At 41.6% G+C, this 16,392-nt stretch overlaps 1 protein-coding gene across 6 annotated transcripts in view; it reads right to left on the bottom strand.

Moving 5' to 3' along the window:
- Positions 1-239: 239 nt before the first annotated feature.
- The window catches only part of LOC309622038 (uncharacterized protein), a 51,324-nt gene continuing 35,171 nt past the window's right edge, over positions 240-16,392 (bottom strand). For 3 of the 6 annotated variants that reach the window (XR_014240448.1, XR_014240449.1, XR_014240450.1), the window contains 3 exons: positions 14,635-14,808; positions 14,431-14,477; positions 240-13,721 (listed from right to left, as the gene is read on the bottom strand). Coding sequence is in view for 1 of the 6 variants with exons in the window: in XM_082409242.1 (XP_082265368.1) it covers positions 13,654-13,721; positions 14,431-14,477 (115 nt within the window). In the remaining 5 variants the exon portion in view is untranslated. The remainder of the gene's footprint in view (positions 13,722-14,430; positions 14,478-14,634; positions 14,809-16,392) is intronic. The other 3 variants (XR_014240447.1, XR_014240451.1, XM_082409242.1) reach the window with 1 other exon arrangement.

The raw sequence follows: 16,392 nt of genomic DNA, 5'->3' as shown, positions 1-16,392 counted from the left end.
GTTTTTCCGGATTAGAAATACAAGTTTCTATACCATGGAAAGGTAGCGTTTTGGGGTCATTTCTAATTAAATGTTACTTGTCTTGAGAATCTACCCTATCTCCACTCTGTAATTTCCAAGGGAAGAAAGAGTCTTTCAGAGACTTCCAAAATTACTGCTGTGCTTTCAACCAGAGTGCATTCATATGTTCATCCAGACATAATTACAATATACAACGTGACAAAAGTACAAGAATGGGATATTTTCATTGTTTTTATCAGATTTTGACATATAACAGATAAAAGATATGGAAGATTTTAATAGCAATATTAAGAAGTTTGATTTAAAGTATCTATAGAAAACTTTATTCCCAAAACACAGCAGCCACAGTTGTTCCAAATGCCCACGGAATATTTACAAAAATTAACTGTACATTTAGGCAAAATGTTGATAAATCCGCAAAGTAGAACATTTCTAACTAAGCTTATATTCTCTAACCACAGTACAATAAGGTTGGAATTTAACAACTATAACTTTTTCCTTAAATAAACATTTTAAAACAGTCTAAGCTTTTGGGCTACAGGAGAACTAAAAATTGAGATTATAGAATTTTTTTCATTAATGACAGTAAAAGCACATATCCAAAACTTACGGGATGTGACTAAATCTATATTGAGAGGAAAATGTATAGCCTTCAATGATATTTTAGTTCAACAAACTCAACTAGGAAACAATTGAAATAAGCATTCTATAAATCAGTCCCCAGAATTGATCGATATAACCAAGATCTGGTTCTTTCAAAAAAAAAATAGACCAAATCTCTGGTTATTCTGACCATGAGAAAAGGATCAACACTAATAGTATGGAAGGGTATAACCACAGTCAAAGAAGTGTTTTTTTTAAAAAGATTACTGTATGCAACTTTAAGCTGATATATATATTTTTTTTTCCTTTTTTTTTTTTTTTAATATGAATGGCTGGATTTTATTTATTTATTTATTTTATTTTTTTGGCTGTGTTGGGTCTTCGTTTCTACGCGAGGGCTTTCTCTAGTTGTGGCAAGCGGGGGCCACTCTTCATCGCGGTGCGCGGGGTTTTCACTGTCGCGGCCTCTCTTGTTGCGGGGCACAGGCTCCAGACGCGCAGGCTCAGTAGTTGTGGCTCACGGGCCTAGTTGCTCCGCGGCATGTGGGATCCTCCCAGACCAGGGCTCGAACCCGTGTCCCCTGCATTGGCAGGCAGATTCTCAACCACTGCGCCACCAGGGAAGCCCTAGGCTGATATATTTTAAAACCGAAATTAGATGGGTGATTTTCTAAGAAAATATAAATTAACAGAGTTGACCAAGAAGTTTTAAATCCTAAGTAGATCATTAATAATAGAAATTTAAAAGACTGTCAGTAATCTGTAGACCTCCCCACCTCTAACTATGTGCCCTCCGGGAATTTTGTACAAATATATGTGCCCACCAAAAGTATGAGAGGACGTGTTTCTTCATTCCTTTGCCAACTATGGGTAGTATCAGTCTTTTTAATATTTGCTAATCTAATGTGTGAAAAAACTCATTGCTTTAAATTGCATTTTTTAAATATTAGGTTTCAGAGATTGCTCTTTACATTTCTTGTTTTGAGAATTAGCTGCTTATATCCTTTGCCCATTTTTCTCTGAAGAATTTTTCTTATTAATTCTTGAGCATTATTGATATTGTATTAATAGTGTAATAGCATTGTTGTGTACTCAACTTCTTTATTTCTTTTTTCCATGCTAAGAAAGATGTCCCCAACCACAAGATTATAAAAAAGTATTCTCCTTTTTTTTTTTTTTTTTTTAATACTTATTTAGGGTGGAGGGCAATGCATTTAAACACTTAATCCACATGGAATTTATTTTGTGTGTCTAGATATAATTTTATTGCCAAATGTTTAGCTAATTGTCAGCAGAGATTTTTAAATAAGAAAGTGATATTCATCAATTAATTTATGAGAAGAAACTAAGCTGGACTCTCATCACTTGGACTTGGTAATTAATAGCCGTGGTTCTTTTGAAATTTCTACCCAAAGCAACTAAAATACTATGCAAACACCTTATCAAAATGGAGAGATTGGAAGAGGAAACTAATTCTGACTGAAATATGAAGGAGTTTTATTGATTAAAGTTGAAGTTAGATCAAAACATCCAAGTGAAACTATCTAAAAACATAGCTACGTATGACCTCATGAGTATGTCATGAGTGGAATAAAGATTTTAGAGCCATCCATGTAAAAAAGGTGATCATAATCCTCACAAATACTAAAGCTAAGAGGAAAGATTTCAGAGAATGCAGAGAAGCAAAGAGAGTGAGAGGGTCACTTCCAGACCATAATTTTTCAAACCTGATAGAAAATCCTTTGGGACTTAAGTCATCTAGCTCTACCACCCTCTACAAGATTTTAATGATCATTTGCTAACCTTCCAGTTTTTCCTGTATATTAATTGAGGACTTTAGCTCTTGATTTTCTTTCTTTTCTACCCCAAACCCAGCCACTATCTGGGAACCTTACCATCCTGTTAGTTTCTTGACCTCGGTTCTAATGACAAGTACTTCCATGACATTTTAACTCTACAGTCTCATGGCCATACTTGGAATTTTGGCATTATTCAGATTCGTTATGTCTCTGCAATCTTTACTCATTCATGTATGAAAAGAAATTTTCTGAGGACCATTCTGCAGGCGCAATGCATTTTTGATTTGAGGGGGAGGATATATTAGAGTTATCATCTACCATACTTGCAGAAGTAATTGACCAGTTCTGATTTTCTGATGGTGACTACTAGACAGTTATCACCTTAGTTCCTGCTTTTAGAAGTTCTAATCTTGCCTTTCAGAATTAAATCTACGTCAAAATGTTATTTTGGGGGCAGACGAGCTAGTACGTTTTCGTACTGAAACGCCAGTTGCCAGTTTGAACGGTGCATATCTAAAAACTTTTCACAAGAAAAGACTGTCTTTTGGTGCCATCGACTGTATTTCTAATTTTGACTCTGTCTTATCAATGTGTATCTCTGGTCCTAAACTTTAGTGGTTATAAATAAATGAGCATAAACCCATTTTTCTGAAAGAAAAGCATCTTTCAGCAGGCACCTTGCCGGCAGAAGGTCAGCAATAACAATCTTCATACATGAAGAATAGCTGTATAAGGTGATGTAAGAAAATACAGCCTTTTTCCTATATTAGAGATGTTTTCCTAAGTTCAGTTTCCACCTAAAAAGTCATTATTTAATTGAAAAGCTTTTCTTTTTCCCCCCCTGGGTCTCTATGATGGTTTGTCTGATCAATGAACACGGGAATGAATTTCACCTAGATTTTAATTAAACTAAAAAGTACTACAAAAAGCCTGAAACATCTCTGAGATGGTGGCAGTTACTTTTTCCCCAGTTGTAATAAGGCATTAACAGGTGAGTTTACTCTCACAATAATAGAAATTATAACAGAAGAAGCCAGCCAGTGTGTATCTCCTTTCAAGACTCTCTGCAACAGAAAGCTTAAATCATGGTAGCTGATAATGTGAGTTGACTTGTAGTCACTTCAATCTTTATGCGTAAGCCCAGTTGCAGAGAACAGAGTGGGTTGATTCACATCCAGGCGCTAAGGGATGATGAGATCATTAGAGGAAATGCCTGAGACTCTCCCACGGACTAAGGAAAGTGGATTGTTGTGGTTTACCGACGGCATCTGTAAATGAATTCAGCAACAGTTCTATGTTCTATCCCATGGTGGGTCCTCAGCACAAATTGTCACACACAGTGCAGACCTGTGAATTGTGGTTATTGATTGAATCTGTGGAAGTCAAATTAGCGTGACGGCACGGTTCTGACGGTTTGCACTTAGTGCTAGCCGTAGTGTGTGTAGCACTGCACCAAACGTACAATACCCAGCGCCCACATTTTTGTTGGGACTGTCCACTGTTAAATGGAAATGACGCTGTTGGTCACCTTCCATTGTTCTTGTACCCCTGATTCAGTAACAGAAGATGTAAGAACAGAGAGCCCGAGAAGCTTTTTTCTCCAAATAAGGCTTCATAATCGACATGTATTTTAGTTTGCGTACATGAATAAACACATTGTTATAGCTTTCTTGAGATCCTTAACATACCATAAAAGTCACCTATTTAAAGCGTACAGTTAAGTGTGTTTCAGTGTATTCACCGAGCTGTGCAACCATCACCCCAGTTTAATTTTAAGACATTTTCAACACCTACCATAAACACCCTATGTACATTAGCAGTCACTCATTTCTCCCAATCTCCCACCCCTGCCCCAGCCCCTGCCCCGGCTGTGGTTACTAATCTGCTTTCTGTCTCTATAGATTTCATTATTCTGGACATTTCATGTAAATGGAATCATACAACATGTGATCTTTTGTGACTGGCTTCTTTCACTTAATATTTTCAGAGTTCATCTACACTGTAGCATGTATTCATTCCTTTTTATGGCCAAATCATATTCCACTGTATGAATGCACATATTTCACTTATCTATTCATCAGTTACTGGACATTTGCATTTCTTCCACTGCTTGGCTACTATTAACAAAGCTGCTGTGAACATCCATGTACAAGTTTTTGTGTGGACGTATTTTACATTTCTTTTGGGCATATGCCGATGAATGGATATACTCTGGATAATACAGTTAACTCTATATTTAACCATTTGGGGAACTACCAGACTGTTATGCAAAGTATTGTTACCATTTTGCATTCCTAGCAGCAATGTATGAAGGTTCCCATTTCTCCACATCCTTGAAAACACTTGTTGGCGTCTGTCCTTTTGATTTTCACCATCCTAGAGGGCTAACTAGATACATTTTGTTGAGAAAGAATTTATTTTTAGACTATTTTCTATTTTTAAATGTTTACCGTTTTATAGGCAGGAATGAACTTAATCAGAAAGATTGAAACTAGAAGCAGAAACACACACACCAAGGCTCCTCCCTCATTTAATCAGATGTAAACGTGTGTGCTTTACACCCAGCGGTGCATACCATGTCCTCTGGAAGTGCCAGAGGTTCTCAGACTCGTTCTCGGAAGGGACCGTCAACACTTCCGCTGCCTCTGCTCCACAGGGTGCTCCAGCCTCTGCTTCAACAGCTCCACCACTCACTTGCCGCTCATTGGCAACTTGTTCCATTTGTCTAAGGCTCCAGCTGGCAAAGGTTTTAAAACTTAAAAAGATCCAAAATCTGCCTGTACTAGATTTCCTGGCTCTGCTTCCAGTTCTGCTCTCTGAAGGCACAAAAGAGACCTAATCTTCTACCTCTCAGGTCCCCACTTCCTTCCCTGAAGTATTTTCCCTCAGGTCTTCACTCTTTGAACCGTTTCTCACAGGTCATCCTTTCTACTCCCCTTTCCTAAGTTGACAGCTTCTGGGTCTATTTGTTGACATCCTGTTTTTAAGCATGTCCCTTTGAACTAAGCATGTTGTGCTTCAGATGGTGACAGAGGATTTATCATCTTCCTTTCTGTAAGCTAGAACATTTCTATGGCCTAACATATGTTTTACTCCTATTGAACTCACCAAAGCCATTAAACCTTTATTGCCACACTCTTCTTTGTAAGTTTTTGTTTTGTTTATTCTCATTTCTTAAACTGACAATACATGGTACAAAATTAAAAATATAGAAAGGAGTATTTGATACAGTGTCTTCCCTCTCCCGTTTCCCAGGCACCCATCTTTCCTTTCCAGAGCTACTCAGTGTGACTTGTTCTGGCATATCTTTACAGAGATTTTTAAAACACTTTATAGAAGTTTAATTTACATACCATAAAATACATCCATTTTAAGTATACAATTCAATTATTTTTAGTAAATTTACAGAGCTGTGCAATCATCACCACAATCCAGTTTTAGAACACTTCTGTTACCCAGAAAAGTCCCTTATACCTGTTTGCAATCAATCCACATTCCCAGCCCCAGACAACCTCCAATCTGCCTTTTTCCTTTTCTGCACATTTCATGTAAATAGAATTATATAATATCTAGTCTTTGCATCTAGCTTCTTAGCATGATGTTTTCAAGATTCATCCTTGTTATAGTGTGTACCAGTACTCCTTTTTATTGCTGGTTAGTATTCCATTGTATGTCTCTACCACATTTTGTTTATCCAGTTGCCAGTTGTTGGACATTTGGATTGTTTCATTTTTTTTTTTTTTTTCCGGATAACGTGAATCATGCTGCTATGAACATTTTTGTAAAAGTTTTTCTGTGGACATAGGTTTTCATTTCTTTTGCATATATACGCAGGACTGGAATTGCTGGGTCATATGGTAAGTTTATGTTTAGCTTTTAAGAAAATGCCAAAGTGCAAGCCCCACAAACAGCAAGAAAGTTGAAGAATGAGGTCAGCATTCAAAAATGGGGTCAAATCTACAGCTGGGAAGTGGTGTACAGACAGGTAGAATTTAGATCCTGAGCCTTTAATAAGCACTACCTTCGCTCAGTGCTCTCTGTTTTTAGACTCTATATGAGAACACCTAGGGCTTCCCTGGTGGCGCCGTGGTTAAGAATCCGCCTGCCAAGGCAGGGGACACGGGTTCGAGGCCTGGTCAGGGAAGATCCCAGATGCAGTGGAGCGACTAAGCGCATGTGCCACAGCTACTGAGCCTGCATTCTAGAGCCCGGGAGCCACAACTACTGAAGCCCATGCGCCTAGAGCCCATACTCCGCAACAAGAGAAGCCACTGCAATGAGAAACCCGCACACCGCAACCAAGAGTAGCCCCCGCTAGCCGCAACTAGAGAAAGCCCGTGCACAGCAATGAAGACCCAGTGCAGCCAAAAAAATTAATACATAAAATAAATAAGTTCAAAAAATAAATAAACAAATTAAAAAAAAAAAACAGAACACCTAATGCAGGTGGGAAGGTGGGAGGGACACTGTAAAGGTCATCTATGCTACATGTACAAGAACCCCGAGAGCACACCAATAGGTACCACATTTTTCACTGCTGTAGCCGATCATTCCCCCTGTACTACCACACTGTAGCATTCCCTTCCCTGATCTACTGCTACAGTCTCTTTGGAAGGTGTTTCAGAACTCTTGTTATGAGAGTGCCAGTTGAACTGTCCTCACTTCCTTCATTTATACCAGGATTGAAGACCTTGTGGTCCGAGATCCTGTCCAGAGAGCAAGCAGGCTAAGACTCTGTCTTTGTTGATGTATTTCATCAGAAAGGGCTCTACCCCCTCTCCTAGTTCATGGTGTGAAGTGTTCTTAGCCTCTCAGGAAAGTGGGGAGAATTGGAAAGACTCTACATGAGAATGCTAGGCTTTGTAAAACACTTTAGTTTTTTAAAAATAAGACTCATTTTGTATTGGACTTATAACAATCCTATGAAATACAAAGAAAGCCAAGAATCAGTGACATGAAATGATCACCAGTAAGAACTACAACAGTCACCGCTTATCTCGTAGCACAGGGCATTGTCCATGATCCTTAAGAAGAGTTACTAGAAATGCCTCGCCCATCCTGCCCCTAAACACCAACACAGCAATCATGTACCTTGAACGGTACATGATTGCTGTGTTGGAGTTTAGCGGGAGCATCTCACTTACCAGGGACTGGACTTTTACCTTGATTCCTTTGTAGTGACGGAGACATCCCTGGTGATGAAAAATTCCCTGGGATTGCAACCTCCAAGCCAGACATTTTGTGTGACACAAACTCAAGAACTCCCCAAGTCCTGCAGTAGCAGAAACAGTCACATATTTGAGAGTAACCCAGCATCTGAACTTGGGGACATTTCAGTGACAGCTCCAGTCCAGAGTGCCAGGCGTCTCCTGGCCCTGCCTCCAGCTCCAAGCCAGGGACAAATAGAGAGTAAGAACGTGGATGATATTAAAACCAAGCTTTCAAAGATTCTGGATGCCTAACACATCCCAAAAGAAAACCAAGATCCTCCACTACTCCCTTTAGGAATCCCTGATATTCACCAGCCGCTGGCCTGCACCGATCCCCTCAGCCAAGAGGAGCAGCCTGGTTCTGAAAATGCTGATCTGGGAAAGAACAGCCTGAGTCGTGAGGACCTAGGGACACTCGAAAATGGGATCGAATCCAGCAGTGGTCTTGCAGACATTACTACACTGGCGGAGGATATTCACCTTCCCCAGCTCTTTAGTTCTTTGAAAGATCTTGATCAATCCCAAGGTCCCAACGGGATCAAAGCCAAAGATGCCAGAGCCTTTAAGGTGAATCAGGTGCAGGAAAAGCCAAGTGTCATAAAGGTTCCCTCTGATCAACCCAGGAAGAACAAACAGAAAGCCTCTGAGCCTATCAGTGGCGCTCCCAAGGCCAAAATCCAGCCAAAGAATCCAGAGTGCCTGTTAGGGGGAGAAGTGGTTACATGCCACGCTGCAGTCAGTGACAGGGCTCCTGTGAACACGGCCAAGCACTCTCAAGGCAAACCTCAGAAAGCTGCATCCAGAAAGATCAGCAAAACTAAGAGCCACGGGCAGGAAAAGACCAAAAGGACCAGAGGAAGAAACAAGGCTGAAGAGAACAAGCAGTCAGGGAACAAAGTCAAGGCAGAAGAGAAGCCAACAATTCCCGAGACGAAGCGAAAAAAACACCAAACTGAGCTTTAAAAAGCCTCGAACCTCCCTAGGCATGCGCATGCTGGAGTCTGTGAAGGTTCTTCATGCGCTGGGGAAGAAGGATGATAAGAAAACTGGGCTCTCTTCCTGTCGGCTCTTGGGAAATTCAAGCAACCCCAAAGACCCCCAGCCATCCAGCCATGGCGGCATACCCCACATGAGGGTAAGAGTGCTGAGAAAACTCAAGTCGAAGCCCAGAAACCAGTCAGCAGTGCTGAAACAGAGTGTCTATCCTCATCCCAGTATGAGCGGCCTCCTCCTGGGAAGGTCAAGTTGATACCTCTGCCTTTTTCTGCCTGGGACAAGCCTCAAGCTCGACCCGCTCCTCGGAGGCCACAGTCTCTGGCCTCACATCGGCCTGCTGGGGCTTACCGTGCCCAGCCTGGTTCTACTGACTCAGCTCAACCTGCTGCAGTCAATTCATCCCAGCCAGTTCCTGCCTCTCTGCCAGGTCCCGCCAAACCAGCTCAGCCAACTGTGACCAACCCAACCCAACCGGCTTGGACCAACCATACCCAGCCTCGTGTCCCCTCAGTCTGCTGCTCTTAGGCCTGCACCCTACAAAACTTCATCTGGCGCTTCTCTCCAGCGGGAAGCCTGTTCCCCCTGCTGTGACTAAGCGCCAGTCCCCATCCAAGCTCCAAACCCAACTTCTATGCCAAGACTTCAGCAAGCAACGAGTTCCATGGAGGGAACCCAACGTGCCTGAGCCAGTCATGTCAAAGCCCATCGAACAAGAGCAGAGGCCAGAGCGAGAGGCCATGAAGAGGCGGGCTCAACAACAACGGGAGAATGCTGCCAGATACACCTCTTCGGGGAAGCTGCAATTTTTCACTGAGAGGGAAAAAGAAATGGAAATTGCTGTCTACTACGGATACGTCAAGTGAGAGCTGCTAGGATTCTTGGTGCCACCTTGGCTACCAGCTGTTCTTCCATACATAGGTAAGATAGGTATAGAACTGAATAAGTAAATGGAATACAATTAATAGATGAGTAATAAACCTTAAGAATTTTGAGATGCTGCTAACTGGGGCGTGAGAAAGGAAGGACTGAAAGTTGGATGGGAGAATGAAGGAAAGGGGTAAAAACTGAGCAAAGAGGAAGGAACTTGGCCCAGGGCTAGGAAGGCCAAAAGAGACGTATGGAATTAGGAAAGGAAGCAGGAGCGAGGATGAAATGGCAGAAGTAAAAAGCAGGGTCAGAGGTCTGGGTTGAAAGAACACAATTGGAGTAGAGTTGAAGGTGACAGAAGATGAGTCTAGGTTTACTAGGAGAAATAGAAAAAGTCTCTCGGGGACGCTGGCCTTAAGTCTCACAACCACCAGATAGGTATTTCAGAAAACAAGAGGTTCAGGACACATCTCTGAAAGGTCTGAGTTGCCTTATTCAGGTGTGACTATAGTGGGGGAATAGGGAAATCTACCAGAGAAGTGGCTAGGGCTCAGAGTTATCCTAGGGGCAGCTGACGACAGGGGCAGAGCCAAGGGAACTGCTGCATCAGGAGGCCCACGAATAGGGCCTGGTATGTAAATCACGATGTACTCAACACCTAAGCACGCGGGGAGCGAATGCGCTCTTCAGTTAACCTTGGCAAAGACAGGCAAGGCCGGTATTCCTGTGCCACTTCACTTACAGAGGTGCAGCAAAGGGCTGAGGTCACATCCCATGTGGAGGTACAAGGACTCAATTTGAGGCCCAAATGCCTCTGAAGTCCTCTGTATTTGCAGATGCCCGTAGGCGGCCAACCTGGCTTTCAGAGCACAGCATCCTGAGGTTACTGGTGGACGAGATCAAACTTCTGCACGCGCCTAAATATTAACTTGAGGGGCTTCCTCCATTGGGCAGGGCACGTGCCGCCTTTTGTAAACATCACCATCTACTGAAACGCATGAGAAAAAATCCGACGGAAGCGTCCACTCTCACGGGTGAGAGTGGTGGGGGCATGCGCACTGGGCAGCAGCTCCAACAGCCACAGGACGCAGGCGCCCAGGGGTTCAGAGGCTCCCTGGGAGGCCTCGTGGGGCAGCTCGAGGGAGTGACGATGGGAGAGAGCGGCAGGGCTGGGCGTGAAAAGGAATGCAGTGGGGAGAAGGGAGAGATGGAGACAGTGGATAGTGACTATGGGAAAATGGGCAATTTTCATTTTCAAAATTATTTTTTTGAGATGTCATTCACATGCCATAAAATTCACCTTCTGAAACTGCAAATTCAGTGTCATTTAGTACATCCACAAGCCTATGCAACCATCACCGGCATCTAACCCATTACGTTTTCATCACCCCAAAAAGAAGCCCCCTTAAGCATCAGCAGGCACTCTTCATCCCCTCTTCCTTCAGCCCTGGCAACCATTAATTTGCTTTCTGTTGCTATGGTTTTGCCTTTTCTGGACATTTCATGAAATAATACAAATGTGACCGCTGTCTCTGGCTTCTTTCACTTAGCATAATGTTTTCAAGTTCGTCCATGTTGTAGCATGTGTTAGTACTTCATTCCTTTTTATGGCTGTATAATATTTCACATATCCACCACATTTAAAAAATCCATTCATCCACTGATGGGCATTTGGGTTTTTTTCACTAATAATGTCCATTTTTTGAGAGTTTATTCTGTGCCAGGCAGCACCAGGCTGAGTTACTGACCTTACTTCACAGATTAAGAGGCTTGGAGAGTGTGAAGAGTTTGCCCTAGATTAAGAGCTAGCAATTGGGGGAACTGGGGTTTGAACTCAGGCAAACTTCAGAGGTAATAGATTCACATGACAGAACACTAGAAAAGGTACACAAGGGTATTCAATGAAAAGTGACCCTTTTCCCCACGTTCCCCAGCCACACATTTCCCTCCTCAGAGACATCTGCTTTGGCCGTGCTGTGGATCCTTCCAGAGAAATATTTATACCCCAACATTTATGTATCACAACTTATTGACTAATCTGTCCCACTGATTTGAAATGTCACTTTTATGGTATAACAGATTCTTATACGTATATATATATATATATATATATATATATATTTTAATGTATTTATTTATTTATTTTTGGCTGCTTTGGGTCTTTGTTGCTGTGCGCAGGCTTTCTCTAGTTGCGGCAAGCGGGCTTCTCATTGCGGTGGCTCCTCGTGTTGCCGAGCACGGGCTCTAGGCGCGTGGGCTTCAGTAGTTGTGGCACACAGGCTCAGTAGTTGTGTCTCACGGGCTTAGCTTCTCCATGGCATGTGGGATCTTCCTGGGCCAGGGATCGAACCCATATCCCCTGCATTGGCAGGAGGATTTTTAACCACTGCACCACCAGGAAAGCCCCTTATACGTATTTATATTTCTCTTTTCAGAGCTGTCCTGACTCTTTCTTGCCTATCTGTTATGTTTGCCATTTCTCTAAAATTCTTTTTATCTTCTTTTTGATTTAAAAAAATTTTTTCCTCTTCTTGTTTGTTTCTCTTAAGGCATTATCCATTATGTTCATTCACTCGTATTATTTTATTTAATTTATTTAATTAATTAACTTATTTATTTTTGGAGGTGTCGGGTATTAGTTGCAGCACGTGGGCTCTTTGTTGCAGTGCGTGGGCTCTTCCTTGCGGCTCGTGGGCTCTCCAGTTGTGGCGCGTGGGCTCCAGAGTACGTGGGCTCAGTAGTTGCGGCGTGCGGGCTTAGTTGCCCTGCAGCATGTGGGATCTCAGTTCCCCAACCAGGGACCGAACCTGCATCCCCTGCACTGCAAGGTGGATTCTTAACCACTGGACAACCAGGGAAGTCCCCACTCTTGTATTATTTTAAATTTAGTCCTCATTTCTGAAACTTTTTTCTTTTATTTTGAATTCTGTCTTGAGTTCTATCATCTTACCTAATTCTGGTTTATGCTGTTCTTTCATCTTTTTTTTATTATGGTAAAATATACATAAAACAAAATTTATTATTTCAACCATTTTCAAGTATACAATTCAGTGACATTAAATACATTCACAATGCTGTGCAACCATCACCACTGTGCAAATTCAAAATAATTATGTCAAAAGATTGAGCAGGACATCAGAAAGATGGAGGCAGCAGCATAGCTTCTGAATCTCTCCAAACCCTTTCATGGAAGAAGATCAACTAAAACCAAACACCCATAGGTGGCATTTATCAGCATTTACCATTTCCAGAACTTTTCCACCATCCCAAACAGAGACTCTATAGCCACTAAACAATAACTTCCCATTCCCTCCTCGATCCATGTTCTTTCATCTTTCGCATTGTTTTTCCTAACATCTTTTAGCCCACTTTGAAATAATAGGTTACAGTTTTGATCTGTTTTGTGGACCTGTCTTTTCCAACTTGATTTTATTGTCTGAAGACATGCTATTCTGCTCCTTATTCTCTTTTTTCTTACACTACCTCTGTACGGGATTTGATCCCAATCCTTTTCTGTTACTGATTTTTGGATGAAAAAAGTTTTACAGCACTTTGAAAAGGTGGTGCGAGGCCATGTGGAAACATGTTCTTCATGGCTGTTTCATCAATGCTTCACTTATACTGCTTTGGAATAACTGTTTTCCAGGAGGCATAAACCAGTGGGCTTTACCATTGGACAGAGTGCAGAGAAAGGACCCCACGAAAGCTGATCACCTTAGCAGAAATGACTTAGTTATGATTTCACCCAAGATTGGTCACAAACCAGCCTGGGAAACTCAAGGCACCAGAGACAAGGCATAATGCCATCTTTCCTTCTCTCTGCCTCAGCTCTCAAGGATTGGTCACCTCCATGTTATTAGTAACTATTATTTGGTTTCTGTTCATAATTACTATCAGGAGACACAGCACTTAGGGGCCTAATTACACTGCCCAGCTACGCACCATTCTTCTTCATCTTGGCTTCCTGTCCACCAGCAGGAACCTGATTTAGTTTTGTTCTCCCTTCACCACAGCCCAGTAATTTTTGTGCATGACTCTCAGTCTCACCAGAATCTGTATCTCTCACTCTGCCCCAACATTCCACCCCATCATTCGCTCCCTGAAGTGTACTCTAGAAATTTCGGTCAACTGGATATTTTACCACTGTTCACCATCTCTTATGAAACCAGAAGACGAGCAGCTTTCTTATGGAATGACGGAGAACTTGTAAAGATAAAACACCAGTCTGCAGGAGAAAGGGAAGAAGAGAATGATGGAAATCGTTTCTGCAAAACTAGTTTTACATTACGTTTTGTTTGTTCCTGGTAAAGAAACTGAAATCCTCTAAACATTAAAAAAAAAATCTAAACCACTAAAGTCAATAATACAGGAATATAACTTTTGAAAAAAAGTTCTTTGGCTGCGCAGCATGTGGGATCTTAGCTCCCCAACCAGGGGTTGAACCCACGCCTGCTGCATTGGAAGCGCAGAGTCTTCACCACTGGACCACCAGGGAAGTCCCAGGAATATCACTTTTAAAGGAGAAGTTATAAACCCCTTGGTTCTATGAACTGGAGATTTTTAGTAAGAAGTCATGTATTTTAAATGACTTGGAGCTTTAAAGGAAGGAAGGAAGGAAGGGAGGAAGGAAAGAAGGAAGGAAGAAAAAGGGACTTCCTTGGTGGGGCAGTGGATATAATATCAAAAGTAAATTAATTAATTAAATAAATTTAAAAAAGAAAAAAAAATGCTGAAATCCACTGACTAATTATTCAGGCTATTATATCTTGCTATTTCCAGATACATCCCTTTATAAACTTTTGGTAAAAGGTTATCGTATGTCAGAACAAATGAATTACAGACTTTTCTATTTTTCCAAAATTTGAGAAATTCCCTTACATTTCTCCCTTCAAATTTTATAACAAGGGAAAAGTAGTGACAACCCTTATACTTACATTCAATTGCATCATCTGGCCACATGCCTTCTACATCAATCAAATATCTACAAAACAACAAAATTCGAGTCATTTGTAAATAAAAAGGAAAGAAAATCAAGTTTTTGCAAAAAAAGGTCCAATTGTGCTTTACAAATACAGATAGAAAAATCCTAAGAAAATATCAGCATATCTAATCAATAATTATTAAAGCATGATACATACCATGACTACAAAAAGGCTTTATTCCGGAGTTTCCCTGGTGGCGCAGTGTTGAGAATCTGCCTGCCAATGCACGGGACACGGATTCGAGCTCTGGTCTGGGAAGATCGCACATGCCCCGGAGCGACTGGGTCCGTGAGCCACAACTACTGAGCCTGCGCGTCTGGAGCCCGTGCTCTGCAACAAGAGAGGCCGCGATAGTGAGAGGCCCGCCCACCGCGATGAACAGTGGCCCCCGCTTGCCGCAACTAGGGAAAGCGCTCGCATAGAAACAAAGACCCAACACAGCCAAAAAAAAAAAAAAAAAAAAAACAAAACAGGCTTTATTCCAAGGACCAAGGATGCAAGGATAACGCAACTTTAGAAAATCTATTAATATAGTTATTTACATTAATACAACAATTTAATCAATAAATGAAAGAGAATAAAATACAGGACCAAACTGGCAGATGTTAAAAAGTTATCTGATAACATACAACGGTCAGTTTCGGTCAAAATGCTTTGTACACTAAAAACAGGAGACTTAATATGACAAGAGTATTCATCAAGAACCAACAAATAACAAAAGACAAATTAGGACAAATATTAACATCATATCTAAAAAACCCTATCTAACCAACCACAGGAGCCAGAAACTTAGGAATCACCATCACTGACAGCTATTTCTCCCTCACCCTCATCCTCAACCCACCACCAGTGCTGACAATGATACTGCCTACATACCTCTAGAATCTGTCCACATCTTTCCACCAAAATGACCACCATACCCTGGTCCAAGCCACCATTATGCCCAATTTCTACACAAGTCTCCTAACTTGCTTCCTCGCTTCCACTCTTTCTCCCTGCAGTGTATTCTCCACTCGGTAGCAAAACGATAGGTTGAAAATGCAATTGGGTATGTTCCACACACTCACCTTCAACAAAAATAGTTCAATGGTTTTCTATTACTCTTCAAGTCTGAAACCTTAAACATAAGCCTGCACGATCGAGCTCCTACCCACACTTGCAGCTCCATTATAATGACATGCTCCCCCAACGGCCCCACCTTCCTGGCCAGTTCCTCCAACACAGCATATGCTTTCCTCTTAGAGGGTCTTTTGCTATTCCTTATGCTCAGAAATCTCTCCCCAACGTCCCTATCTGGTTAATACCTACTCATCCTTCAGATATCAGCTGAAACATCCCTAAACCTTCTCTAATCTCCATGATGAGATCAAATCCTCCCTAAAATATGCTCTCATGGTACCATGTCCCTCTCCTTGGCACCTGTCAGAGTTGTAATTCTACATGCAGAGTGTGATTCTTGAATAGCTATTCCCTCTCTGGACTGCTAGAATTCACAAAGGGCAGGCAGGTCAAGTCTCCTCACTCACAAAATTTCTCAAGTCTTTTTGCTAGCACCCAGCACAGTGCTTAAACATAACAGATGCTCAATACGTATTTCCTGCATGAACAACCATACATTGGTACAGTGTAGCAACACCCACAAAAAGCATAAGGGCATAAACTCCTTGATGCAGAAGTCCCATTCTGAGTGAAGTTAACTGAGACAAAGCATATATATTCAAAGATGTTCACACAGGAATGTTCATTACTTTGATGTTTTATAATATCAAAAACTTCTGACTTGTACATGTTCATCAGTAAGCAAAGGAACAATGCAGCCTTAAAAAAAAAAATAAACCGATCAACAAAGGATTAATCTCCAAAATATATCAATAGGTCATGCAGCTCACTATTAAAAACACAAACAACCCAATC

This window comes from Balaenoptera borealis (assembly GCF_965194805.1).
Source record: "Balaenoptera borealis genome assembly, contig: HAP1_SCAFFOLD_1426, whole genome shotgun sequence".
NCBI classification, from domain to species: domain Eukaryota; kingdom Metazoa; phylum Chordata; class Mammalia; order Artiodactyla; family Balaenopteridae; genus Balaenoptera; species Balaenoptera borealis.
Note: the sequence above shows the minus strand (reverse complement) of the source record. Positions and strands in the feature narration are given on the sequence as shown.